Source organism: Ambystoma mexicanum, chromosome 3p (assembly GCF_040938575.1).
Source record: "Ambystoma mexicanum isolate Mex_15411 chromosome 3p, UKY_AmexF1_1, whole genome shotgun sequence".
Classification (NCBI taxonomy): domain Eukaryota; kingdom Metazoa; phylum Chordata; class Amphibia; order Caudata; family Ambystomatidae; genus Ambystoma; species Ambystoma mexicanum.
In genome coordinates this window covers 392,205,218-392,232,902 of record NC_090925.1, presented here as the reverse complement: position 1 = coordinate 392,232,902, position 27,685 = coordinate 392,205,218, and the positions used below count along the sequence as shown (strand labels likewise).

At 43.1% G+C, this 27,685-nt stretch overlaps 1 protein-coding gene across 3 annotated transcripts in view; it reads left to right on the top strand.

The window, feature by feature from the left end:
* The first annotated feature begins 13,987 nt into the window (after positions 1-13,987).
* LOC138580486 (syncytin-A-like) overlaps positions 13,988-27,685 on the top strand; it is a 50,260-nt gene continuing 36,562 nt past the window's right edge. For 2 of the 3 annotated variants that reach the window (XM_069651062.1, XM_069651064.1), the window contains exons 1-2: positions 13,988-14,366; positions 20,582-20,697. Coding sequence is in view for 1 of the 3 variants with exons in the window: in XM_069651064.1 (XP_069507165.1) it covers positions 14,190-14,366; positions 20,582-20,697 (293 nt within the window). In the remaining 2 variants the exon portion in view is untranslated. Of the gene's footprint in view, positions 14,367-20,408; positions 20,698-27,685 lie in introns of those variants that run through there. The other variant, XM_069651063.1, reaches the window with a different exon arrangement.

Genomic DNA, 27,685 nt, shown 5'->3' with positions numbered 1-27,685 from the left:
ATTATGCCACAAGATCTCACATGATATGTTACCTTATATCGATAATGGGCTTTACAGCATGGCATAGAGGCTAGCATCACACCTAGCCTCTGTAATGGAGCTCAGCTTCAGCAGAAGTAACCATGACAAAGTTGAAGAATGCATCATCCCGACAACATAAAGAGTGACGTCACAAAGGTAGTCCAGCAACATGAGCCTCCTGCAGTCAAACCACTTCTTTTTTGCTGCTCAGCCTCAGATAAGTACTGCACTGCGCTCCTCCTATTTGGCTATTTTGTTGTTCGGTTTTGATGACGTTTTGATCCTGATTTAGTTTTAGGTGTTAGGTGGCTCTTAAGCACCACCTTTAAGCATAAAATATTGCATTGGAGTACAGATAGGCGGGAGATAGGATGTGAGTAGGGGCACAAAGCTTGGGTGCTGTTTGGTAATTTATCCACCCATTGACTGCACATGGCCATGCTAATCCCTACGCCCATTCCCACCCAATACCCGAAAGCACATCCTACTGGGACATCTTTGAGGTAGCTCTACTAACATCAAACATTGTTATGTATGGGGCCTGTTAATATTATTTCTTAGCAGTCGTCTGGGCGTGAATCGCTTAAGTGCAGCTGTAAATGTGCCACTGGTAATAAACATGGCTTAACCAAGGTTGCCTTTAGCTAGTTATGTTTCATAAGGAGTATGTATGTTCTTGCATCTGTTCCTTTCACTAAAGTCCTGTTAAAAATAAGCATTGGCAAAATGCAACCGTTTTGGCTTCAACATTGGTATTAGATTGGCATTTGCCAGTCACTGCTATCCTACACCCAGGTACTTGCTCCATTTCTGAAGTGTTGCCCACTTATGGCCATGCGATGCCATTATGGCTGCACCAGCAACTGCCTATCCCGTGCCTACACGTAAGCCAAAACTGTTGGCTTTGCCAATGTGTTGTGGCCAGCAGGACAGGACAGCATTCATACTACATAGCACAATGCTAGTTGTGTAAGGACCATGAATGCTCTGTGCTGCTTTATTCTTTGTATATATTATTATTTACAACTGCGTACATTAATTTAGTTATGTTTTGTTATGTTTGCCTTGTAGACTCCCGATTGATAAATAATGTCCTCTGTGACCCTCGTGTTGATCTGAGATCAGCTACAGTCTGTTTTTCTGTCTTTAAAACAAATGAAAGCAAGGGTGAGCCGTTTTTGGGGTGGCACGGCGTGACCTTTTCTGTCATCGTGGCCTCAGAAAATTACATCACACCAGTGTTTTCATTCGAGCGCCTGACGGAACTACATTGGGGTACGCTTCACCATCAGGAACAGTGTAGGGTTTAGTGGTTGTGCAACAGGGGATGGCCCTTGGCTAGGCAACAGTGGAGTGACAACAGACCGGACCAATTGCAGTCTATGTGTGAAAAGAGATTGTAGAGAGCAGGTTTTCATTAGCTAAATGAAGATTTTCCATGTATCCCAGGAGCAGCACTCCACCAATGTGGGAGACTCTGGCCCTGGGGCTCTCTCTATATTTGGAGAGATGGCTCGAAACATGCAACAACAGATTATCTGTATTGTGTGGCACTGGCCAGATCCTTCTGATGAAAACCACCCAAGAGAGAGACTTCCTTTCCAGCAGTGGAGTAGATAGTCTGTGGCATGAGGGAATAGGCCCTTTCTTATTGCCCCAGGATCCAACCTTCCATCTGATGACAACTCTGCTGTGTTCAGAGCTGGTCACAGCCAATGAGGTTCCACATTGGCTGGGTTGATTTTCCAAAAATGTGATTAGCGTTTGTGTGGTACGGCAAACGTTATGCTCATTGTGCATAAAAACAAGCCGCATGTCTGGATCAAAACATTACTATTAGCTTGTGATGTTATCACACAGGATCTTCTGGGTTGTGTCATAGTCTTAAATGTAGTACAAGTCATTTGGGAGTTGTCCCATGCCAGGTGTGAAATAATCAACCAGTCCTTGCTTTTTGGCTCACAACATACACCAGTCTGGGTCCTAAAATTAAATATATATACACTGTTCAGGAATGCACAATGACATGTGCTAACACGGCCGGGACTTACACAGCATGATGTAAGAGCACAGTTTCAGCACATGTTTTATGGAACAAGGGTATGAATGATGCAGTTGGATGAGAAAATGAGACAATAGTTTGCATTACTAGCTTCAGAATGTTCATACAGAAGTTATTTTGCAGACAGATTACTAACATGTGACATAGGAGAACATATGTTCCTAATGAATGCACTTTCTTACGGCCCAAGCCCGTCAACCATAGTAAGACATCTTAAAATGAAAATGGACTACAGCCTCACTTTTGATCCATGAGTCAAAGGGCCTCATTAGGACCCAGGCGGTAAGGGGTTTACGGCGGCGTAAACAGCGCCGACCCTTACCGCCTGATTCCGAGGTCCCTTAGCGCCATGGAGGTTTTAACACCTGCTTTTAGCAGGTGTTAAAATCCATGGCGCTAAGGGACCTTGTTGTTAATTACGCCACCGTAATTTACGGTGGCGTAATTAACACCTTCCCCACTCCCATTATGCCCTATGGGGCAAAAATGGGAATGGGGAAGGGTAAATGGGTTAATGGGGACTTACGTCCCCGCCAACCTCGGAATGGGGCGGTAAGTCCGCCAACCACCATGGCGTAAACGTAGTTTACGCCATGGTGGTAAAGGTACGACCCAGGCGGTAACTTACCGCCTGGGTCGTAATGAGGCCCAAAGCCATCGTCAGAAGCGGTTCCTCTGAGCTGCACCTGCTACGCTGCTCCTTAACTTGAGTAGTTTTGAGAGTTTTTCTTCATCCTCAATTTTATTGACACTGTCCCTGTGCACATCTTGTCTGGCAGTCGCGCTGTGTTGCTGCCCTTGATCAAAATGGGGTGCCTGTGCGCACAGCATGAAATTACAGTGCGCAGTGCTGCACCAGCATGGCAGAGGACCTCATAGCAGCCGCAGCTGACCCGGCGGTGGCACAGGTGCATCGCCAACAAGGAACACTGGCTCCCATGCCAGAATGTGATGCTTTGGGGGCACCAGCGGCCCTACGCCCCAGATGGAACTTGTGGCTGAAGCACCTGGAGATGTACTTCTCGACGGTTGGGGAGTTGGACGACCAGGCAAAGAAGTCAACACTTCTGTACGCGGCTCGGCCTGTTGTGCTGAAGCTGTTTGAGACCTTGAGGCCGGCAGATGGCTACTATAAAAACATTCAAAAGGACCATTTCATCCCGTTGGTGAATTTGGATTACTAGAGGTTTGTGATGTGTGCGGCCAAGCAGAGGGATGATGAGTCGCTAGACTCATTCTATGGCCGACTGAGACACCTAGCAACCACGTGCGCTTGGACTAGTGGGGAAGAGATGGTGCACAACCAGCTGATTCAAGGATGTGCTTAAGGGAAATTGAGGAGACAAATCTTGAGGGAGCCGAGACTCACCCTGGTGAGGATCCTTGAAATGGGACGATACTATGAGCTGGTGGACACAAGAGCTTCCAAAATGGATGAGGCCATGACGTTGGTGAAGCTGGAGGATGTGTGCACCATAGGACGTCAGCAAGGCGCCAGGGGTGGTCGGTGAGGCATGGGCCCACGGAGGGACAGGGGGCCAGAAACACTGGCTCAATGCAACCTGTGTGGGTACAATCTCCCACATGCAAATGAGTGCCCTGCAAAAGGACGCGTGTTTGGGAGATGTGGGTCAGTGGACCACTGCACGCATGTGCAAAGTCCTGGGGCCGATTGTCACACCACAAGGCCCCGCCAAAAGGAACACGTTTGATCAGAGATGATTCCCGAGGCTTGCCCAAGTGGACCAGGATGAGGGTCAGCAGGCGCATGACCGAGACCCGGGGGATGAGGAGGAAGAGGTATTTTTCCTTTCCAGCCACAGTGACTTGAGAAGTAAGAGGAAGAGACAGCCGAGATGTGCAGTATCGGTGGATGGGTGCAAGATCCCAGTTTTGCTAGACACTGGCGCCTCTGTGAGCGTAATGGCTGTGGAACACTATGAGGGGCTACCAGGTCCACTGCACCTAGCACAGGCAAAAGTCAGGATCTTCACTTTTGGTAGCAAGCAACCGCTCCCTCTAAAAGGGGCCTTTTTGTCGAGATTGGGGCATAGGCCCAACACCATCAAAGTGACATTTTCTGTAACCAACGTCAGCAAGGACACTCTGTAAAGTTGTGCCGCAGCTGAGGTCCTGAAGATTGTCACCTTCGCATTTGGAGTGTATGTGGAGGATATCCACGAGTTGCTGTGAAAATTTGAGGAAGTGTTCGTCTGTGTGGGTAAATTAGAAGTGGATGCCGTCAAGCTGCACATTGATGAATCCATCTGCCCTGTGGTGCTCAAACACAGGAGGTTCCCATTCAATCTCAGGGACCAAGTGGATAAGGAAATAGAACATCTTGTGGAAATGGGCATCAGTGAGACGGTGGCAGGGCCAACCCTGTGGGTATCACCAATCATGGTGGCATGGAAGCCAAAACAACTGGATTCAGTCTGGATTTGCGTGGACATGCGTCTTCCCAACAAGGCCATCAAGCGAGACCATCACATCACACCCACCCTGGACGACATCATTGCAGAGTTACAAGTAAGTTGGACTTGAGAACCAGCTATCATCGGGTGATCCTGCACCCCGAGTCGTGATATATCACAACATTTATTACTCACAAAGTCTTGTATAGATACAAGAGGCTTAGCTTTGGTGTATCATCAACTGCGGAAGCATTCCAAAACATTGTGTGGGGGGGTGCTGGCCGACCTGGCCAGAGTGATTAACATCAATGATGACATTTTGATGTTCACTGAATCTGAGCACATGGAGAGACAAGAGAAAACGCTAGAGAGGATCCGGCCACTGGGACTGACTATCCACAAGGGAAAATTTGAGTTTTTCAAGGAGATTGAGTTCTTTGGCTTTGTTTGCCAGCAAGGGCAATTGTCACCGGACCCCAAGAAGATTAAGGATATCAAGGAAGCGATACGACCAGAATCAGTCACTGAGGTGAGAAGCTTCCTCGGTATGGTAACATACTATGGGCGCGTCATCCGGAACCTAGTGACACTCTCAGAACCACTGCGAAACCTGACCAAGAAGGAATGCACATGGCAGTAAGGCCCTCTCGAACAGAATTCATTCGAAGAGATCAAGGCAGGCCTGATGGCTGAGCACACCATGGCATTCTTCAACCCAGCCATGGCATCAGAGATCGTAGTCAATGCAAGCCTGTTTGGACTGGGAGTGGTACAGACACAGCAGAACATAAAAGGATATGTATTGCCAGTAGCATTTGCAAGCAGGCACTGACTGACACTGAGCAATGTGCACACAATTCTGGCTCTAGATACTGGGAAGGCCAGTGACGGTGGTGACTGATCATAAGCCGCTATTACCCATCTTGGCTGGATCATCATCAAAGTCCCCAGCACGCATCTAGCAGTCCATGCTAGCTCTCCTGGTGTATCATGTTTCTTTGGTATATTGACCAGGGGCAAACAATGCCGCAGACTATCTGTCCAGGAACTCCAAAGCGGGGGACGCAGACATGGATGTCGAGGAGTATGTCAAAATGGTGGTGGAGTCCAATGTACCAAACTCCATGTCAGTGCAGGAGATGGCAGACCACTCAGCTGACGACGAATGTTTCTGCTTGCTCCGGGAATCTCTCAACAAAGGAGACTGGATGTGGGCCTTGATGGGGTTGGACAAGCGGACGCAAGAGACGGAGGTCACTTTAGAACAGATATGAAAGGTGAGGAATGTGTTTTCCTTCACTGTGTCGGGGCTGCTGCTGAGGGGCCAGAAAATGGTGGTACCGTCAGCGCTGGTGGACAAGGTCATAGCTCTAGAACATCACAGGCATCATGGGTCAGCCAAAACCAAGTACAGACTAAGGTTGAAGGTGTGGTTCCTGAATCTGCAACTACAAGTTTGTGAGGAACTGCGTGTGGTGCCAGGCTTCCGCACCCGTGCAGAGGGAACCCCGGATCGAGTCAATGCTAAGGGGGAACAAGCCCTGGGAAGTTGTGCACATGGATTTTGGCTCATTAGAGAGAGACACTTCCTCGTGGTGATTGATGAATGGAGCAGATACCCGAAAGTGCAGTTTATTGAGTCAACATCGTTTGAGAACATCGCACAAGTGGTGGAGAAAATGTTCGCATCTCATGGGTTCCTGGAGGAGGTGTGCACAGACAATGGCCCGCCCTTCCAAGGGGAGAGTTTTGCCGACTTCTTGAGAGAGTGTGAAGTCAAACACTGGAAGACCTCTCTGCTATGGCCGGATAGCTCATGGGCAGGGACAATCTCTGAATTGAGCCCTATATCAGTTTCTGAGGGAATATAGGGCCACTTCACACAGGTCCACTGGTGTTGCCCCACAGAGGTCATGTTCCAAAGGTGCCTGCATGGTCTCTTACCAGACGGCACAGACCGAGAGCCGGGGGTGCTCGATGAGGAGCAAGTGGCCGATGGCCGCCAGAGGTGGAATGAGAACATCCAGAGGAAATTGCAGCTGCCGGACATATCGCTGGGGGATGAGGTGCTAGTCAGGAACCAGCACCTGGAAGGAAAGATCTGGCTGCCCTAAGACCCACTGCTGCTGGATGTGGTAGGAGTTAAAGGGTCCATGGTGACTGCATCCGGTGGGAACAAGATAATGACCCACAACTCCAGCTTCTCCAAGAGGTTCGGTGGCCATCACCCTGTCGATCGAAGCCCAGTGCAGAGTGATACCTATCTGCTTCTTGAATATGCATGGAGCACTGCAGGTGTGTCAGATCCGGGCTCAGGTGGGGAGGACGAGGCCCGAGAATGTGTAGGTAGGAGATATCCAGAGAGGGAATCCGGATACCGTCCGTCATACCTGAAGGACTATCTGCTTGATGCTTGATGAAAAATGTGTTGTTATCATTGAGCTGGAATAAGGCACAGACTGTTACAAGTGTGATGTTTTGAGGTTTAGACTCATGTTAAGTACGTGCCGTAATATCATGTTTGGTTGTGTGATGATATTTTTATTGTTATGAAGAAGGAGGGATGTGGTGACATGGGTAACGTAATGCCCAAGACGGAGTGACACAACTCTGTAGTAGTGAATATATGGAGTTTTCCACGCATGTGCACCAGAGTGCAGGTGGAGCACAGACGGAACACACGTGTAGTTGATACTCTATGGGGGCCCAGGGGCTACCATCCTGCAAGAACGTGAGGCCCCACAACAGAGTGAAATATAAACAAGGACAGAAATAAACAGGGTACAGCAAAGGTTCATTGGGGGCTGCCGCAGGGATTTTGTGACTATAGTGAGGTGCTAGAACTGTGGGGGTGGGTTGGACTCCTGCCGTTGCCCTCTCTGGATAAAGACGTCACCCTTCGAGCCCTATCAGTGTTTAATTGGAGTGAGTGTTTGCCAGGGCTTAGCGCTGCACTTTTTTCTGAGCCGCCGGAACTTATTGTTTCTGAATCAGTTCAATTCATATTTGGTGTTTTGGCAACGTTATTATTCTAACTGTCAGTCACCTAAGAAGCATCTATAAAATCAGACAAAATGTTAAGAATGATTGTGCTTAAAGACACTTAAAAAATTCTCATATGAAGACACAAGTACCACAAGTACCTTATTTTATGTTAAGTTGATTTGAATTGTAAACCACACATCTGCCATAGTCAGTACATCCGTCAACCCGAATGAGTCAGTGGGAGTTGCAGATTTAATCCCATGCATGTTTACACGCAGGGGAGCAGCTGTGGGTCATGCCACGTAGCGAGGCAAGCTGCCCGTCCTGATATATCATGGGTATGCTAGAAAATATTTGAGCCCTGGAACTTATTCTTTTGCAAATTAAGCACTGAGCCCTTTGGATCCTTGGATCAAAGGGTGCAGGTGGCGGTGAGTGGCCTTTGAGGCTTTGGGCTCCCTGCCAGATGCTTCTTTAACATGCCTTGTTTCTCGTTCTCAGGCCTTGTACAAGGGGGCATTTAAACCTGTGCCTCCCCCCAATCTCTATTGGCACCCAACAGGTGCCGGGGAGGCCAGTACTATTACTGAGGTCTTCAGTGTAGTGGGATCAGAGGCTACACGTTTTTTTAGGGTACCCCATTTTTGGACATTTGCAGGTGAATGATGTATTCTGAATGGCTGCATGCTTGAGTGGCAGAGCGTGAATGATGTCATGTACGGGATGATGCATGAACCGTGGGCACGTCAGAGCTATATGTCAGCTGACCTCACAGAGCTGTATCAAAGGATGGCTTATGCGTTTACTTTAACTTCACCCTGCTGCTGCAAACTGGTTGTATCTCAAAGGGAAGACTCCTACAACCTGATCGTTCATGCAACTGACTCCAGGCTCCTCTCTTCAAAGTGCAACATTATTTCACCTTATCCAAAAAAGGGGTCCTGTGCAATTCCTGGGTGTTGCGCTGTCGCATGAGGAAGCACTGGTCAGCTCCCATGCATGCATTAGTATGGAATGTAAAACAGGTTGCCAGCACCCAGTTGGATGCTGGAAGGCAATAACACGTCAAGTGACGCAGAAGCGATTCATGATGCTGCTGAACCACTTTAAAAATGCACGAAACGTTCGGAAATAACCCGCCATTCCCCGAGCACCCACTCGAACTGCTCCTATCAGCCCCTTCGTCTTCCGGCGGTTTGTGTTTTCAGTACATGTTAAAGCGCCTCCCTTTTGTAAGTTCGGGATGCAGTTTAAAACACACAGAAATGCTTCCCTATTTGTGCAGTTGTACAAAGGTGGCGAAAAGAGAACATTCACATGCCCTCAGTGAATTCTGTGGAATGAACTTTGGCACAAGTGGACGAGGGAAGAGAAACATTTTTGAGACTCGGGCCCCAAGTGTGCTTCCGCCCTTATGGATGCCAGATATTAAGCGTTTTTATAAATACAGGTGTCATTTTTAAGGAGGGAATCATTGCACTCTGGAAAAAACACAACATCAACAATATACTTTAAAAGCATTGCAAACTAGCCTCTGACATTTAATGGGAGGGACAGAGCATGCTCCATCTGTCTGGTCTCTCCAGCCCACAGAGTTGCCTTTAGTTCCTTTACAATGTTTAGTATGTTATTTTGCAGAAAAGAAGAAAGAGGACAGACAACCACAGGGATGGGCTGTGTCGTATTAGGGAGTTGTATGGATAATGGGGAAAGGATGAGGGTCCATACTCAGGGAAAATGAGAGACAGAATTCTGGGCTAATGGAAAGGAAACGAGGGGGATTAGGAGCGGGAGACAATGTTGGAGGCATGAGCGGGGGTGCAATGAGAGGAAGGAGAGGGTGACATGAACAGTGATTTGGAGGAGAAGGCTAACGACAGAGATCGGGAACAAGGACGACAGTGAGCGAGTGAGCGTGAGCCGTTCGAGGAAAGGATGCATAGACAAGACTACACGTAACAACGTTAGGTTCCAGAAATAGAAAAAAGGACTTTACGAATTAACGTTGTGTGCCGCCATTTTGTTTTGCACCGGATCGGAATTTGCATAGAAAAATATTGATGGAAAAGTAAATATTCTCAGACTACATTGCAGATGCAGAAACACAAAATTAAAAGAATTACATAAATAGTGCATAGGTCTCAGCAGTAACTCATGTTGTTGGACATAGCAACGTTACATAATTCAAAATCACAAGTAAATGAAACAAAATGCAAGGTATAACCATACATCCACCTCAACCATTTTTGGTAGTACCAGGTGATCCTTCTATACAATGGATGGAATGGAAGGAAAACTGGTGGAACTATATTGGTAGAATTGAAAATGAACATGTAACACCAGCAAAATAGGAAATATTACTGTTACATTCTCTAGGCCCTGAAGGACACCATGTATTCAGGGAATTACCACTATTGGCATCTGGGGAAGGAGAAGGGAGAAATGAGTATGAGCTGGTGTTGAGACAATTAGATTTATATTATTATCCAATGTCAAAGTTCAAGTACACAATAATGGGGGAAGGTGTGTCGACACTCTCCCCCGAACCACAGAAGCCGAATGAAGTCGACCCTCCACCCGCGGTTGGAACAGGTACCTGATATACAAACACAGGATATCACGTGGCAGCCAGTGGGGGGAAGAGGGTTAGGGAGAGGTTGTGGACGGGAGGGGGGGTGTCAGGAACACCGGATAGAGGGTTAGGAAATGCCTAGGTTGGATAGGACTGGGGAAGTAACAGGGAAGAAATCCTACACTTTCTAATATCTTGTGGAATACCATAGACCATAACACAAACTCAGGCCACCAGTAGTGCCCCTTAATACAGGCCCCTGATGTACCTTCCTTGAACACTTGTACCCCCTAATGCCCCTTGATACAGGCACAGGTTGTCATACAGTTACATGAACCACACATATGCAAGCAAAATGAAACAGACTCATGGGAGGTTTTCCCAACATGAAGAACATAACATATGGCCCTATGGGCAAGCATTAGCAACACGTACAAACATAAAACATATAGTGCCATAGACCTGGACCAAACACAACCACTGTGCTGTGTTTCTGAACACACTCGGAGTAATCTAGTTAACAGCACTGATACTTAAGTGCAGCCTGTGCTTCCTTCCAGTGCTAGTGCCACAGGCATTGAAGCACCAATACTCTGAAATCAATATGGCAAGCACCACGTTTTCTCTCCGGACACTATTGCTGGTAATCAATGAGTTCTGAACCCATAAGCAATGCGCATTACAAGTTTCTGCCCTTTTCAATAGAGAATACAATGGACATAGCACCAGCATGAGCCCATGTAATCATGCGCATTCATAAACCCATCCTGCACTTATCTTTCGTCTGGGAAGCTCGCAAGCCTTTCCGGACGTAATCTTGTGTAGCCCATAGCAGCCGCGCGGGTCCTTCTTCCGCCGCCGCAAGTTCCAAGTGCCCGCTCATGAAAAAAGAAGTACCGGCATGGAAACCGCGCATGTCCTCTTTTCGCTGCTGTCCGCTCGAATTGCCTGCTTAGGAAATGACAAATACAGACGCCAACGGCTCCCCTTAATCCTCCGGCATGACTTTGTCGCACAAATCAGAATAAGCCACACCTGCCGTGCGCCGTTGGCCCTTGATAAGCTGTTGTTAATTAGTGTCTGCTGACCACACGCGGCACGACAAGAACTACCAGATGTCCCAAAGGCTGCTGGGAAAGGTAGTTTCTTTGCCTGTATCCAGTTTTCTAAGCTTTCTGGAGTCCTTGACACCTCTTCCACCTCCTCCACCCCGTAGTCCTGACGTCCAAAGACCAACATTGTAGTTGCAGATATGATTTTTACTCTAGAAAACAAGAAATAGAAGAGAGTGTGGATGAATATGTAAGTGCTCTAAAGAAACTAGCAGCAACATTTAATTTTGTGAGAGGAATGACAATGGATAAACTCATAAGAGATCAAATGATCACTCACACAAATAGTAATATTACACAGGAAACTTTCTGGATGTGTGGTGAACCCTCCCTCAAAGAAACACTAGCCATAGTGAAAAAATGAAACACACTAAAATATGTTTCAAAGCTATCAAGGGGAATGAGAAGGATGTAATGAAAACAGCTCAGGTTGTTGGGATTAAACAAAAAGAAATGAAAAAAGTCTGCTACAAAACAAAAGGAAATAAAGGAAAATTTGTATTAATCAAGGGAAGAATGGAGAAGTTTGCAAAAAATGATCCAAATGAACGAAGAGCATGTTTTCAAAGAAAGGAAGTGTTACAGATGTGGCAAGAAGGGACATTGTGCAAACAAAAACTTGTCCAACCCTGAATGAAAAATGCTTGAATTGCAGGTTGAAAGGACATTTTGGGATCGTATGCAGGAACAAAAATCAAGGAAGTCAAATTAATTATAACAGAATAAAATGGGTGCAACTGGAAGAAGAAGAAGAGGAGAAAGAATTGGAAGTGGTGCATGTAGAAAGAGGCAATTGAAAGAAGCTTCCGAAAAGCATATTTAAAATAGATGGAATATCTTCGAACTAATGGCGGACTCAAGATCCTCAAATACTATAAGAATGAAGGATAAATTAAATGAGTTATGCAGGAAGGCAAACCAGACGTGACGAAATCTGACATTAGAGACCTGCGAGAGTTTGAGGGATCAGTTATTAAAAGGATTGGTTACAGAATAGCCTTAAGGGAATTCAAAGAAAGGATTGCAGAGGTGAAAGTGTATGTAGCAAAAAGAAGAGTGAATTATTTAGGTCGAGAGGGCCAAGCTAAATGTAGGGTAAAACTCAACCCATGATGTGATGAACCAATTTCTGTAGTTGTGGAGATGGAAGGGGAAGTTAAGGACTTTCCAGAAGGAATGGAAAAGGAGTTTTTTCCACATGTGTTAAGGAGGGTATAGGGAAGCACAAATGGTATTGCCACAAGATAGAGCTTAAGGCAGATGTGAAACCTGTAAACAAAGAAAAATAGAGTGGGTCCACCCTATTAAGACTGGTGCTCTCAGTTAGCCCTAAAGAAACGGCTGTACACTTTAGCTCTATTAATTCTGAGCATGCGACGAAGTTCAAATTAAATGTTCAAATTAAATGTTCTGGATCATTTTCTTAAAATCTTAAAATAAATGTTTATTTCACATCTCTTGGTTATTCTTTTTTACTGAATATTTTACTTCATATTCAATGAGGACAGGCATAAAATACAGGCTAGAATTTTTTGTACATTTGCCAATGCATTTCGGTTAATGGAACCTTCATCAGGGCCGTAGAACAACTTAGATATGCCCAATAAATCACTCTGTTTGATAAATAAATCAACATTTGATGAGCAAAATCATTCCACAGTAATTCGAAATTGAAATGCATGAAAACACACATACCGGTTGTAGTGGTTAGACACATTCCCTTCTGTTTAAGAGAAGAAGTAAAAAAATAATTAGAAAGACTAAAGAGGGAAGGAATAATTGAAGTACTAGCCACAAAGGCAAATGGTAAAGTCAGAATATGTATGGATCTAAGAGTTTAAACAAAAATGTAGTTGGGGCATAATATAAGCTCCTTTGTTAGGAGGGTTTGTACCTGGGTGGAAATCTGTAGTGATTGTAGACGCAAGTTGCAACGGTTTAGGCGCAGTATTATCCCAGAAAGATGGAGACCATGAGAAGATTATAATGTTTACATCCTGTCAGGCTGGTAATATCCACATCCAACGCAGGAGCTGCTGAGTCCCACGATCCCACTTAGATGTCTAGCTCACAACTAAACTGAACAGCTGAGTACTAGACACCCCTGGGGGGAAGGGGGAAAAGTGGATAAAATAACAAATCAGACACTGGATCTTCTATCTTCATCCGGTCTCTGCATGAATGAAAATTGTTAAGCATTAAATAATATTACACAACTAAACAACTATTATTTTATGAATATCAACAATCCTACCTGAATACCCTCTGCAAAGAGCCCAGAGGATGATAATTATTTCTATATATTTTTTTTAGTTTTGAAATAACTCCAACTCTTTTACCCTAAAAGCAAACTTTGGTGGTCATGTTTCATAACTGTGCTGCTGAAAACCAATGAACTGAATGTCATTACAAGTGACTAAACTGATGGAGGTTCCTTGTGGAAATAAATGAACTTGAAAAAAAGAAAATGTGTTTCCAAACAATGTCAATAAAACTGTGAACACAAACTCCAGAATGTCTCAAGAAGATGAGTCTTTTGAATGAAGCACACTTGAAAAAATAGTTGAAAACACAGAAATAATCTTTTGTTTTCCTTAAAATGATACTATTTCCTTAATCAGTTCATTCCATTTCATTTTCCTCTCTTTATGGAAATAGTTCAACAACCAAAGGAAATACCATTTAATATTGAGTGCAGTTTTAAAGTAAAGTTATTCCTCAAAAAACGTCTTTGCATGTAATGAGATGAATTTGGAAGATTCCTCATATAATATGGTACACAAGTCTTATATATTTTCCTCTTTGTTAAAAATACCTTGGCTCAAAAATAAATATCCTTCTTTGTGCTGCTTTTAAAAAACAAGGTTGCCTGTGCAGTCATTAACTTTAATAGCCTTTAAATATCATGTTTTCATGACTTAATCTCTGATGAATGAGTTTGCCATGTAAAAACACTGGCTTCACAACACGACGTCTTTTAATGAATTAAACATGCAGGCTTACCTTGTTTTCTTTAAACAAGAATGAGTTCACCTTTTTTCGTCATCCAGAATGCGACAGTAATGTCTCTGCTTTTCTTCTCAGCTGAAGCCAGGAACAATCAATCACCGCAGGGACTTCCTTTTCCTCAGAAGAAAATGAAACGTGACACAGAAGCTGCCGATTTCAAACAGGAACCCGAACACGAAGACTCTGACAAGGTAAGTGCAGTGTCTAATAAACAGTTTCTTGTGCGCGCGCACGCAATCAACTTTTGACTAGAGCTCCCCTGGTTTTCCAATGTCAATGTTAAAAAAAAGACAAAGCTTTAATCCTTGCACTTTAGAGGAGAAAATAACAGAAGATAAGGCTAACTTTGGCAGTTCAATTAGATTAATTACATAAAAAGTACTTAGCTTATTTTTTGCTTTAGAAGACCTCACAGCGTTTTCTTCCACAGGGAAAATTAATTTCTTTAGAGTAGATGTAACTTGAATGAGTTGTTTCTTTTTCTTTTAGTCTTGAAGATATTTTCTTATGAGTTTTCCAAGGCCCAAAACATAGGAGATAAACAGAAACATGACCAGCTCAGGAAACTAAACTAATGAAAGGCAGTTTAGAATGTTGGGAGTCACACCATTGTCAACCTGCCACCCAATCAGAACTCCTGCCTTTGCCCTCCATCTTGGCTTGGGGTATCTGCAGTACTCTGAATATGGAAGTTAAGGCCCAACCATTTTAACAGTGAAAGGAGTATATTTAGTTTTTAAACCTAACAATGAAATAAACAAAGAACATAAGGATAATAATTCTTTAATTACCACCTATTTACTATGGAACCTGACAGTACCCCCTCTCCCAGCCCTCCCTCCCGGACCAGGCTTGAAAGGATACTTCCTATGAAATTTGGCGACAAAAATTGGAGCATGGACATCACTAGCAAATTCCCAAGAGCGTTCCTCAGGCCCAAAACCTTTCCAGTCTATTAAATACTGAAGTTTTCCATGACTTCTTCTAGAGTCCAAAATTGCTCTGACCTCAAATTCTTCAGATTGATTCTCCACTAAAACTGGACTAGGAGGAACTCCGAATCTAGTTCCATCAACAAATGGTTTTAACTGACTAATGTGAAATGTTGGATGTACTTTTAAATTTTCGGGAAGTTTCAATCTAACTGCAACTGGATTTATCACAGTCTCAATCTCAAAAGGACCTATAAATCTTGGACTAAATTTAGTTCGACCCTTGATTTTCAAATTCTTGGTAGACAACCAGACTTTATTCCCAACACAAAATTCTGGCCCAGGCTTGCGTTTAACATCAGCAAATCTCTTATAACTAGCCTTACTCAATTGAAGTGCCTTAGCTGCTCGTACCAAATTTTCCTTCATAGACTGTAATCTAATCTCAACTGCTGGACTACCAATGTCTTTCTCTATCTGTTCTCTAAGGAAACGAGGATGGAAACCACGACTACAGAAAAAAGGTGACATAGAAGTAGAATCCTTCATAGAATTATTATATGCAAATTCTGCTATCCAAATTAGATCTACCCAACTGTCTCCTGCTTGCAAGTAACATCTTAAGTACTTTTCCAACTCTTGATTAACACGTTCCACTTGACCATTAGTCTCGGGATGATATCCAGATGTTAATTTAACTTCCACACCAAGACTTCTACAAAAGGCCCTCCAAAATTTTGAAATAAACTAAGAACCTCTATCGGAAATCACCTGACTAGGTAAACCATGCAGCCGAACAATGCCTTGGGAAAAATGCTGTGCCAAACTTTCTGCAGTAACTTCCCCTTTAATTGGAATAAAATGACTTTCCTTAGTAAGTAAATCAACAACAACCAAAATTGTAGAACAACCTTGATCCTTAGGGAGATCAACTATAAAATCCATAGAAATAGTATGCCACGGAGGCGGCGGAATTGGAAGAGGTTCTAATAAACCCATTGGTTTACCCACATGTGACTTGGCTCTAATACAAGTCTCACAAGTCTTAACAAAGTTTAAAATGTCACTTCTCATTGTATCCCACCAAAATTCCCTCCTGACCAACTCTAAAGTTTTTCTAAACCCTGGATGACCCGAGAGTTTTGATTCATGACAATCAATCAAAAATTTTTCACGGAGCTTCTCTGAAGGAAGATATAATCTAGTGTCGAAATATGGTAAACCATTTTTAATTTTTCTCACTGGGTCCTGTCTCACCCATTCATCCATTTGTTCAGAAGTCATACAGTCTTGAATTTCTTTAGAAAAACTTCCTTCATCAAAAACTCCCGCCACAATAAAATGTTCAGAGGAAATCACAGGTTGTTGATCAATCTCCTTCAATTGTTCACTACCAGGAAACTGACGAGACAAAGCATCTGCCTTTCCATTTTGACTTCCAGGTTTAAATGTAATTACAAAATCATAATCTGAAAAGAATAATGACCATCTTAATTGTCTGGGTGTTAAAGTTTTAGCTGATTTTAAAAATAAAAGATTTCGGTGATCAGTCAAAACTGTCACAGTGTGTCTAGCTCCATTTAAATAATGGCGCCATTCCTCAAAGGCTGCCTTGATCGCTAAAAGCTCACGATCCATGATGGTATAATTGATTTCAGCTGAAGAAAACTTTTTGGAAAAATAAGCAACTGGATGCAATTGTCCAGTGTTTCATGCCTTTGAGATAAAACCGCTCCCATAGCCAGATTGGAGGCGTCTGCCTCAACAAAAAAAGGCTTAGAAGGATTAGGATGTAAAAGCACAGGTCCTGTAATGAAACAATCTTTCAAAACCTGAAAAGCCTCTTCAGCTTCTTCACTCCAAATGAATTTTACTCCTTTCTTAAGAAGTTTAGTAATAGGAGTAATGATTTGAGAGAATCCTTCGATAAATCTCCTATAAAAATTGGCAAAACCCAAAAAACTCTGCACCTCCTTAACCTTAGTCGGAGATGGCCAGTCTTTGCCAGCCTTACTCTTCTTTAAATCCATCTCCAACCCACCAGGAGTAATCACAAAACCAAGGAATTCAACTGAAGAAGTATGAAATTGGCTTTTTTCCAATTTTGCAAATAAATGGTTTTCTCTCAATTTTTGTAGGACCAATTTTACATGACTTTGATGTTGTTTCGAATCTTGTGAATAAATCAAAATATCATCGATGTAGACTACAACAAAAATGTCCAGAAACTCACGTAGAACTTCATTAATAAAAAACTGAAATGAAGCTGGGGCATTACATAATCCGAAAGGTATCACTAAATATTCAAATAATCCATACTTAGTCTTGAAAGCTGTCTTCCATTCATCTCCCTCTTTTACTCTAACAAGATGATAAGCACATCTCAAATCCAATTTAGAAAATATTTCAGCTCCTTGTATCTGATCTAACATAACTGAAATTAAAGGAAGTGGATATCTGTTTTTGATGGTTACCTTATTTAGAGCTCTATAATCAATACAAGTCCTCAATGTTCCCTCTTTTTTAGGCACAAAAAATAAAGGAGATGCCACCGGGGACTTGGAATGTCTAATGAAACCCTTTGCTAAATTTTCAGTTAAATACTCCTTAAGGTAATCGTTTTCCTTTTCAGTAAGTGCATAAACCCTGCTACAAGGTAAAGTGGCTCCTGGTTCAAGTTCTATCTTACAATCAAATGGTCTATGAGGAGGAAGACCACCTGCCACTACCTCATCAAAGACATCACTGAATTCTTTGTAGCAATCAGGTAACTCTCCCATAACAGTTCCAATAGTATGAGAGTGAAAAAGAGCTCCAACCTCTCCTAAGAACCTTGCACCCTTAACATCATCAATCTGAGTATCTTCAAGGGATTTACCTTCAAAACAATGTTCCTTACAAAAATTGGAATTTAATTCAATCGCCCTTCTGCCCCAATCAATCAAAGGATTATGATGTGTAAGCCAGGGCATGCCTAAAATAATCTTCAATTGTGGAGCATCGATAATCTCAAAAATCAACTCCTCTCCATGGTTCCCTGCCATAATCATTAGTAAGGGAGAAGTTTCATGTGTGATTGGTCCTGAAGTTAATTCTGATCCATCCACTGAACTAACCTGCTCAGATAAAACCTTCTTCACTAAAAAAATACCTAAACTCTTTGCTACTCCCCAATCCATAAAATTCCCAGTTGCTCCTGAATCAATAATCACAGGACCACTACCCACCAATTTCTTTTCAAAAATCAAGGATACATTAATTGTTATGTGAGGAACTGCCGCCTGAAGAGTATTGGCTACTTGATGATTCTTGCCGTCAGGATTTTGTACTTTCTTTGGAGTGTAAGGGCAGTTCCCAAGAAAATGTCCACTCCTTCCGCAATAAAGACAGAGATTATTATTTCTTCGCCTATCTCTTTCCTCCTTAGAAAGAGGTCCTCTAATTCTTCCTGAACTTTCTGAATTTTTTGACCTAAAATCTCTATTTACAAACTCCTGCCTAGGTCTATCAAATCTAGGATTAGATTTATTCTCTTGTTTATTGTCTCCCCTCCTACGCTCCAATCTTCTTTCATAGAGGCGAAAATCTAACTGTACAACTAAATCCATCAAGGCGTCACAAGAAGTTGGTCTATTTACCACCCCAGACAAGGCGTCTTTCAATTCATCCCTTAAACCTCTGTAAAAAGGGATGCTCTCTTCTCTTCTGGCCAGTTACTTTCAACAACTAGAGTCTTAAATTGGGTAATATAACTGACTAACTCTCGATTCCCCTGTTTTAACTCAAGGAGCTCACCATCAACTTGTAAGGATTCCTGACGTTTATCAAATAACTTACTGAACTCCTCCTTAAATAACTTAAAATCATACAAAGCTAAATCCTTTTGTTTAACCAACACTCCTGCCCAACCAGCAGCCTCCCCTGAAAGATAAGATATCATAAATGTTATCTTTGACATATCAGAAGAAAACACTTCCGGCCTACTTAAAAAATGTAATTCACATTGAGTGAAAAATGTTTGAAATCTTTTAGCCTCACCAGAAAAACGTTCAGGTGGTGCCAGAGGCACCGGTAAAATTAAAGACTTTAAACCTCCAATTGCTCCTAAACCAGAATCTCCTCTCTGTCTAGAACCTTCCCTTTCCAGAACTGGAGGTTCCAAAATCTGTTCTTCTCTCCTACCTACCAACCTTTCTTCTGACATTTCCTGAATATGTGTAACCTTAATATTTAACTCCTCAATCTTTTTATTTAAAAGGACATTCTCATTTATAGAAACCCTTAATTCTTCCCTCAACTCCTTAATCATATCCCCCAAGGCTTCCATAATTATTCTGGGAAGTGGTCTCAGCAGCTCAGGCGAAGTTAACTACTTGGGCCTTTCATTCTGTCAGGCTGGTAATATCCACATCCAACGCAGGAGCTGCTGAGTCCCACGATCCCACTAAGATGTCTAGCTCACAACTAAACTGAACAGCTGAGTACTAGACACCCCTGGGGGGAAGGGGGAAAAGTGGATAAAATAACAAATCAGACACTGGATCTTCTATCTTCATCCGGTCTCTGCATGAATGAAAATTGTTAAGCATTAAATAATATTACAAAACTAAACAACTATTATTTTATGAATATCAACAATCCTACCTGAATACCCTCTGCAAAGAGCCCAGAGGATGATAATTATTTCTATATATTTTTTTTAGTTTTGAAATAACTCCAACTCTTTTACCCTAAAAGCAAACTTTGGTGGTCATGTTTCATAACTGTGCTGCTGAAAACCAATGAACTGAATGTCATTACAAGTGACTAAACTGATGGAGGTTCCTTGTGGAAATAAATGAACTTGAAGAAAAGAAAATGTGTTTCCAAACAATGTCAATAAAACTGTGAACACAAACTCCAGAATGTCTCAAGAAGATGAGTCTTTTGAATGAAGCACACTTCAAAAAATAGTTGAAAACACAGAAATAATCTTTTGTTTTCCTTAAAATGATACTATTTCCTTAATCAGTTCACTCCATTTCATTTTCCTCTCTTTATGGAAATAGTTCAAGAACCAAAGGAAATACCATTTAATATTGAGTGCAGTTTTAAAGTAAAGTTATTCCTCAAAAAACGTCTTTGCATGTAATGAGATGCATTTGGAAGATTCCTCATATAATATGGTACACAAGTCTTATATATTTTCCTCTTTGTTAAAAATACCTTGGCTCAAAAATAAATATCCTTCTTTGTGCTGCTTTTAAAAAACAGGGTTGCCTGTGCAGTCATTAACTTTAATAGCCTTTAAATATCATGTTTTCATGACTTAATCTCTGATGAATGAGTTTGCCATGTAAAAACACTGGCTTCACAACACGACGTCTTTTAATGAATTAAACATGCAGGCTTACCTTGTTTTCTTTAAACAAGAATGAGTTCACCTTTTTTCGTCATCCAGAATGCGACAGTAATGTCTCTGCTTTTCTTCTCAGCTGAAGCCAGGAACAATCAATCACCGCGGGGACTTCCTTTTCCTCAGAAGAAAATTAAACGTGACGCAGAAGCTGCCGATTTCAAACAGGAACCCGAACACGAAGACTCTGACAAGGTAAGTGCAGTGTTTAATAAACAGTTTCTTGTGCGCGCGCACGCAATCAACTTTTGACTGGAGCTCCCCTGGTTTTCCAATGTCAATGTTAAAAAAAAGACGAAGCTTTAATCCTTGCACTTTAGAGGAGAAAATAACAGAAGATAAGGCTAACTTTGGCAGTTCAATTAGATTAATTACATAAAAAGTACTTAGCTTATTTTTTGCTTTAGAAGACCTCACAGCGTTTTCTTCCACAGGGAAAATTAATTTCTTTAGAGTAGATGTAACTTGAATGAGTTGTTTCTTTTTCTTTTAGTCTTGAAGATATTTTCTTATGAGTTTTCCAAGGCCCAAAACATAGGAGATAAACAGAAACATGACCAGCTCAGGAAACTAAACTAATGAAAGGCAGTTTAGAATGTTGGGATTCACACCATTGTCAACCTGCCACCCAATCAGAACTCCTGCCTCTGCCCTCCATCTTGGCTTGGGGTATCTGCAGTACTCTGAATATGGAAGTTAAGGCCCAACCATTTTAACAGTGAAAGGACTACATTTAGTTTTTAAACCTAACAATGAAATAAACAAAGAACATAAGGATAATAATTCTTTAATTACCACCTATTTACTATGGAACCTGACACATCCAGAGCATTGACAGATACTGAAGCACAGTATTTGGTAGTATAAAGATAATTGTTGGCCTGTTGCTGAGGGGCAGAACACAATGTATTATGAGACTGGATCATAAACCATTAGTAGACACTTTGACAGTACAAAGTAAGTCAGAGGCGACACCTAGAATTGCTAGATTGGGACTAAGACTAATGTAATACAATTGCAAAAATTGAATACCTGCCAGGTAAAATAAATTGTGTGGCTGATTTCTTATCAAGGGTGCCTTTACCTAATTCATGAATGGCACATAAATGACACAAGAAGGCATGAAAGAAATTGAGGAACAAGTATGTGGCATAATGGAAGCTCTAAATGTAGACGATGGGAGGAATACAGTAGAAAAGATGAATTGTTCAACAAAGTGGAACAATGGGTTAGAGAAGGATGGGCAAAATAAATTAACTTGGAGGAAAGGTATAATCAGTATTTCATGGTTAAGGAAGAGTTATCTTTTGAAAATGGATGGCTCACGACCTCACATAGCTGTTGAGAGCACAGATCATTCGTTTAGCACATGAGGGTCATCCTGGCATCACAATAACCAAGTGTAAGGTAAGAGAAAGATGCTGGTGACCAGCAATTGAAACTCAAATTGAAAAAATTGTAGGATTGTGTGCACTTTGTATAAATTAGGATATAAAACGTGTGACTAACACGTTGATATTGAATCCATTCCCTAAAGGATAGTGGTTGGAATTATGAATAGATATATTAGGTCCTTTTGAAGGTCTTCTGAGAAAGAGAGAGAGAGAAAGAGAAAGAGAGAGAGAGAGAGAGAGAGAGGGAGAGAGAGAGAGAGAGAGAGAGAGAGAGAGAGAAATGTGTGCCTCAGAACTTGCATCGTTGCCCTAAATGCATTTCCCATTTACAAGTGATACTATGGGCTGTCTGCAGAGAGCCAGTGGGAGGAGGAGGGTTGGGTGAGTTATAGTCAATGAGAAGGAAGTAGCAGGGAACTTGGATCTCCTGAACCCCTGGGCATGTTTAAATGCCTTGTTATATTCACTGTGGGGTCAAATATGCCCCATCGGAGACCTTGTTATGGACCCCCCCTGCTTCACCTGAGGCTTTGCTGTGGATCTACTGTCAAGAACAGACTAGTAACATTGGTACCCAAGTGTCACACAAGGCACCAACGGCTTAATCAAGCACCCTTAATCAAGCAACCACTCTCACCTACTGCATGGATTTACAGTCACGCATTGACGCTGACACTGAGGTGTCCTGGAGGTTCACATAGCCTGGTCACCCCAAGACAAGGGACCACTCTCACCTACCACATGGATGCACAATGTCACACTCACATGGATACCCAGGTGTCCTTGATGGCCATATGCCCTGCCCACTCCAAGCCAAGAGACCACTGAAACCTACCACATGAATGAGCAATCTCACACTAACACTGACACCCATGTTTTTGGGAAAGCTGCATAGCCTGACCGCCTTTAGCCAAGAGATTACTGTCTCTACCACACTGATTTAGTTTAGTTTAGTTTATTATTTGTATAGCGCCGCCTGGCCCTAGGGCATCCAGGCGCTTGCGATGAATACAACAAGAATAATGAATACAACAAGAATAATGCAGCAGAAATGTACAAATCGATTACATATTTACAAATTTACAGTCTTGGTGCATGCTAGTGCGGTAGGGCTAGGCAGTTTCTTTGGATAGAAGCCAAGTTTTGGTGTTGTGTCTAAATCTGTGAAAGGACGGTTCTGATCTCAGCTCGAGTGGAAGTGAATTCCAAAGTTTGGAGGCAAGCACGGGGAAGCTGGAGCCACCTGCTTTTTGGAGCTTAAATCTTGGGATATTTAAGCAGTGTGTTTGAGCTGATCTGGTAGGGCGCGCTGGGGTGTGGTGCTTGAGGTTGTCGGATAGGTATCTGGGTGCTTGGTTAGCTAGGCATTTGTGTGTGAGTGAGATGGTTTTATATTCAATTCTTTGTGGTATGGATAGCCAATGGCAGGTGCGTCTGGCGTCCGAGATGTGTTCTTGTTTGGGTATGTTCAGGGCTGCTCGCAAGGCGTTGTTTTGTGTGACTTGTAGTTTGTTGATGTTTTTCTGACTGGTTCCCAAGTATAGCGCATTGCAGTAGTCAACTTTGGAAAGGACTAGCGCTCTGGCTAAGGTGATGCAGTTGGATGGTGAGAGGTAAGGTCTGCTGGCATTGATAAGTTTACAAGTGTAAGCAGTGGCTGAAGAGATGGAGTTGATCTGTCTTGTCAGTGTGAGGGAGGAGTCGAGGTAGATTCCTAGGGTTTTGACGCTGTTAGAGACGGTGATGTTATTGCCGTCTATGGTGAATGCTTGATAGAGTTTGTCGAGTTTATTAAGTCTGGGTTGGGAACCTAGGAGGAGAAGCTCGGTCTTGTCGTCATTAAGGCATAGGCCATGCTTGGCCATCCATTCTTGTATAATGGAATAAATGTTGTTGAGAGCAGTGAGGTCGGTGGAGTAGTCGCCTGTTAAAGGGATCAGTATTTGGGTGTCATCTGCGTAGTTGGTGTAGATGACACCCAAGCGGTCCAGTATGTCAAAGAGGGGTTTCGTGAATACATTGTATAGAGTGGGGGAGACGCAGGAGCCCTGGGGGACACCGCAAGTGACTGGGGCTGGGATGGCAGAGGCTGTGGGTGCGAAGACTCTCATGGATCTGTTGTTAAGGAAGGAATGGATCCATGCGTTGGCGTTATCTGAGAATTTGGCTGCTGAGGATAGATGTTTGCAGAGGATGTCGTGGTTGACCAGGTCGAAGGCGGCCGATAAGTCAAGGAGGAGAAGGAGGGCTAGTTTACCATTGTCTTTAATGTTGTCCATCTGTGTCTTAAGGTCAATCAGGGCGGTCTCAGTGCCATGTTTGGGGCGGAATCCTGATTGTCTGAGTCCTAGTAAGTTATTTTTCTCGAGGTGGTTCTGTATCTGGAGATAGGCAGCTCTGTCGAGGATTTTTAGTAGGAAGGGTACAGTCGTTATGGGTCTGTAGTTGGTGGGGACATTAGGGTCAAGGGTGGGCTTCTTGAGTAAAGGAAGAACCCAGGAGTCCTTGAGGTTGTTGGGCACTATGTTGGAGGTGAAAGATGCGTTGATGAGGGTGGTGATGAAGGGAGCAAGTTGTTTGGCAGCATCTTTAATGATAGGGGCTGGGCAAGTGTCGCCTTGGCATTTGGACGGTTTAAGGGAGTAGATTATTTCTTCAACCTCTTTAATGGTTATGGTGGAAAACTCAAAGAGGTTATTGTCATCATTTTGGGGGGTGGTGTGGGTGTGTGTAGAGGGGGTGATGTTATCGGAGAGGGTGAGGCTTTCTTTCTTTGTCAAGATTTTGGCTTGTAGCGTGGCAATTTTGCCTAGGAGTGCTTCCTGGATGTTCGTGCACCAGTGGATGTCTTTGTTGCAGGTGTCTGGAATGGGGGAGGGTGATTCGAGTTCTCTCAGGATATTGAAGAGCTCTTTGGTATTAGATTTGGCGTTGCTGATTCTTTCATTGTACATGTTTTTTTTAGACTGGATGATGGCTGTTTTATAGATGTTCGATGCTAATGCGTAGGATGTCTTGTTAATGGTGGATGGTGACTGTTTCCATGCTAATTCAGCTTGTCTTTTGGCTTTGCGGAGTGTTTTTAGTTTGGGGGTGAACCAGGAATTGAGGTGTGCTCTTGGTTTGGCTTTCCGAAGCTTGAGTGGTGCTATGATATTTATGGCCTTAAGGATAGTTGTGTTGTATAGATCTACTAATTCAGTAGGGTTGGTCATGGTGGGTGAGAAGTCGATGATGGGTTGGAGTAACGGGAGGAGTTTCTCTAGTGTGATATTTTTGTTGTTTCTTGTGAGTGTGGGTGGGGCATTGGAGGAGGGCCCTGGTGTTTGAGTGCCTTTGTTGATGGTGAAGGTAATAAGGTGGTGATCGGTCCAGGCGCATGGAGTGTTGGAGAGGATGGTAGTGTTGCAATTGAGGTCAGCTATCCAGTCAAGGATGCGTCCTTTGTTATGTGTGGGTTGTGCGATATGGTGGGTGAGTCCTAATTCTGAAATAGTGTTGGCGATAGTGTGAGCTTTGTCATCTTTCTCATCATTGAGACCTAGATTAAAGTCTCCTAGGATGAGTAGTCGAGAGTTAGGTTTGATATTGTTAGAGAGTAGAAGGGCTATGTCGTCATTAAAGGATAGTATGGGGCCTGGCGGTCTGTAGATGAGGTGGATGGTGATAGTGCTTGTGTGCGTTGTGGATAGTTTGAGGGTGAGTAATTCCGCTGATGTCAGTGATTGGTTTTGTATGTGTCTAATGTTGATGGAACTTTTTGCAATAACGGCTACTCCACCACCTTTAGCTGTTTGTCTGTCTGCACGATAGATGGTATAGTCATTGGGTATAGCAAGTGATAGAGAGGGGCCAGATGCTGGGTGGAGCCAGGTCTCTGTAATAGCTATGAAGTCGAGATCATTAGCGGTGATAATGTCTGCAATGTCTAAGGCATGGGCGACTACAGATCTCGCATTGATGAGTGCACCTTTAATGATTTCGGTGGTGATGCATGATTTTTTGATGTGGGTGCGGGGGGAGGGTGCGATCAGGCCGTGTGATATCTGGTCTGTCGGGGGTGTAGGGCGTGTGCAGTGAGGGGCAGATTTGGTAAAGGTTATGTTTTGTTTGTTGCCTAGATTGGGGAAGGATGCGGGTGTGTGTGTTCTGGATCTGAGTCGGGTGAATCTCGATAATCCTGAGCAGGGATAGGATCTGCTGATAGTAAGGTTCGTGATAGTGGGTTGGCCGATGGGAGTAGTTTGTGATGCTTCTTGGGGGCTGGGGGTGTCTGCTATGCGATGAGAGTCAATGGAGGAGGTAGGCTGGAAGGGGTTGATGTTAGGTAGGAAGGGGGTGGGGCAGGGTATGGGATAATGTCTGGGGCAGGCTAGTCTGCTGAGGCCGTTGGGGTGTAAGCGAAAGTGTGACCCTGTACAAGGGGTGTCATGGGGGACCAGGCAGAATGGGAACATAATGAGGAAGGTCCAGGTTATCATTTTTGAGTTTAGAGGGAACTGACGCACAAAATCGTCAGAGAGAAGCTAGTGCGCAATAAACAACCACACACCAACATTGTCACCCAGATATCGTGGAAAGCCTAAAAGCTGACCTCCCTTATCGATCTAGCCATACTCACCATGTATCTACGTGATTTTATCAAATGGTTTTTGGCAAATCCGATTTCATCGAATTCTTTTTTTAAAAATATTTCCATTTCACCCCATATAATTATATGTGGGGGGAAACTCCCGTCCACTTCACCTCACACCCCCCCACATTTATTATTAACCTAACCCACCCCCCACATATATATATTCAGTGAAATTCGAAGGAACCAATTCAATCAAATAGAATTCGGCATTAAAAGGCTGCACAGTAAACTACCTATACCCTCTCAAACCCCTCTATGTGTTGAGAAAAGGGCATCCCACATACCATCTATATCATGAGGGCTGGCATCTGCTATGTCATGCTGTGCATTAGTGTACTTCATTTGTTGTGCTGAGGATGCCATCAATAAATCAAACTTCAGTTCCTCCCCAATTCCGGAAATATAAAGCCATAAAAGAGACACTGCAATCATGTAAACAATACTGCTTTTGATCGTCCTTTGAATCTTCTCTTGGTAAGGGACCCGAAGAAGGGCGTCCGTGTTGCATGAAACACGTGCTGGCACATTTCAATGTACTTGGTAGCAATATTTGGGTTTTGGATTTCAAGGATTGCAATAATACTGCCTTATAGGGATTACTTGCAAAATGCACCAATCACATAGTAAAGTAATCTGAACATGTATAAATCCTAATAGATGTGTTATCTGAAAGACACAGGAGACCCCACACTTTGGATGGGAGTATTACTTTGAAATTGGATAACGGAAAAACATCCAAAGGAAACAATTCAAGAAATGTAGTATCAAGGATTTTATTAAACCTGTTACTAATTTAAAGGATAGTTCCGGGACTTTTTTTTTATTGTTCCTATGGTTCGGCCATGTGTTTTTAAGCATAAATCGGTAGATCGTAGAAAACTTTCCTATGGACCTTACCCGACTTTTCGTCCATTAACGCACTCGAAAACATCCGCCATTTTATGATAATCCTCTCACTTGCCGCATCGCCCTGGCTCACCTGCTTTTGCGGCACTAAATCAAATCCCCCACCCCTGAAACAGACTTGATCAAAACATTCATATTCCCTGCCTCTATCCGTGACGTGACTGAGCTGCGTAGGCAAACGCGCCCAGGCGTCTTCTACGCGACTCCACACAGAACCAGGAAATCAACACAGATGAGCTCAAACAAC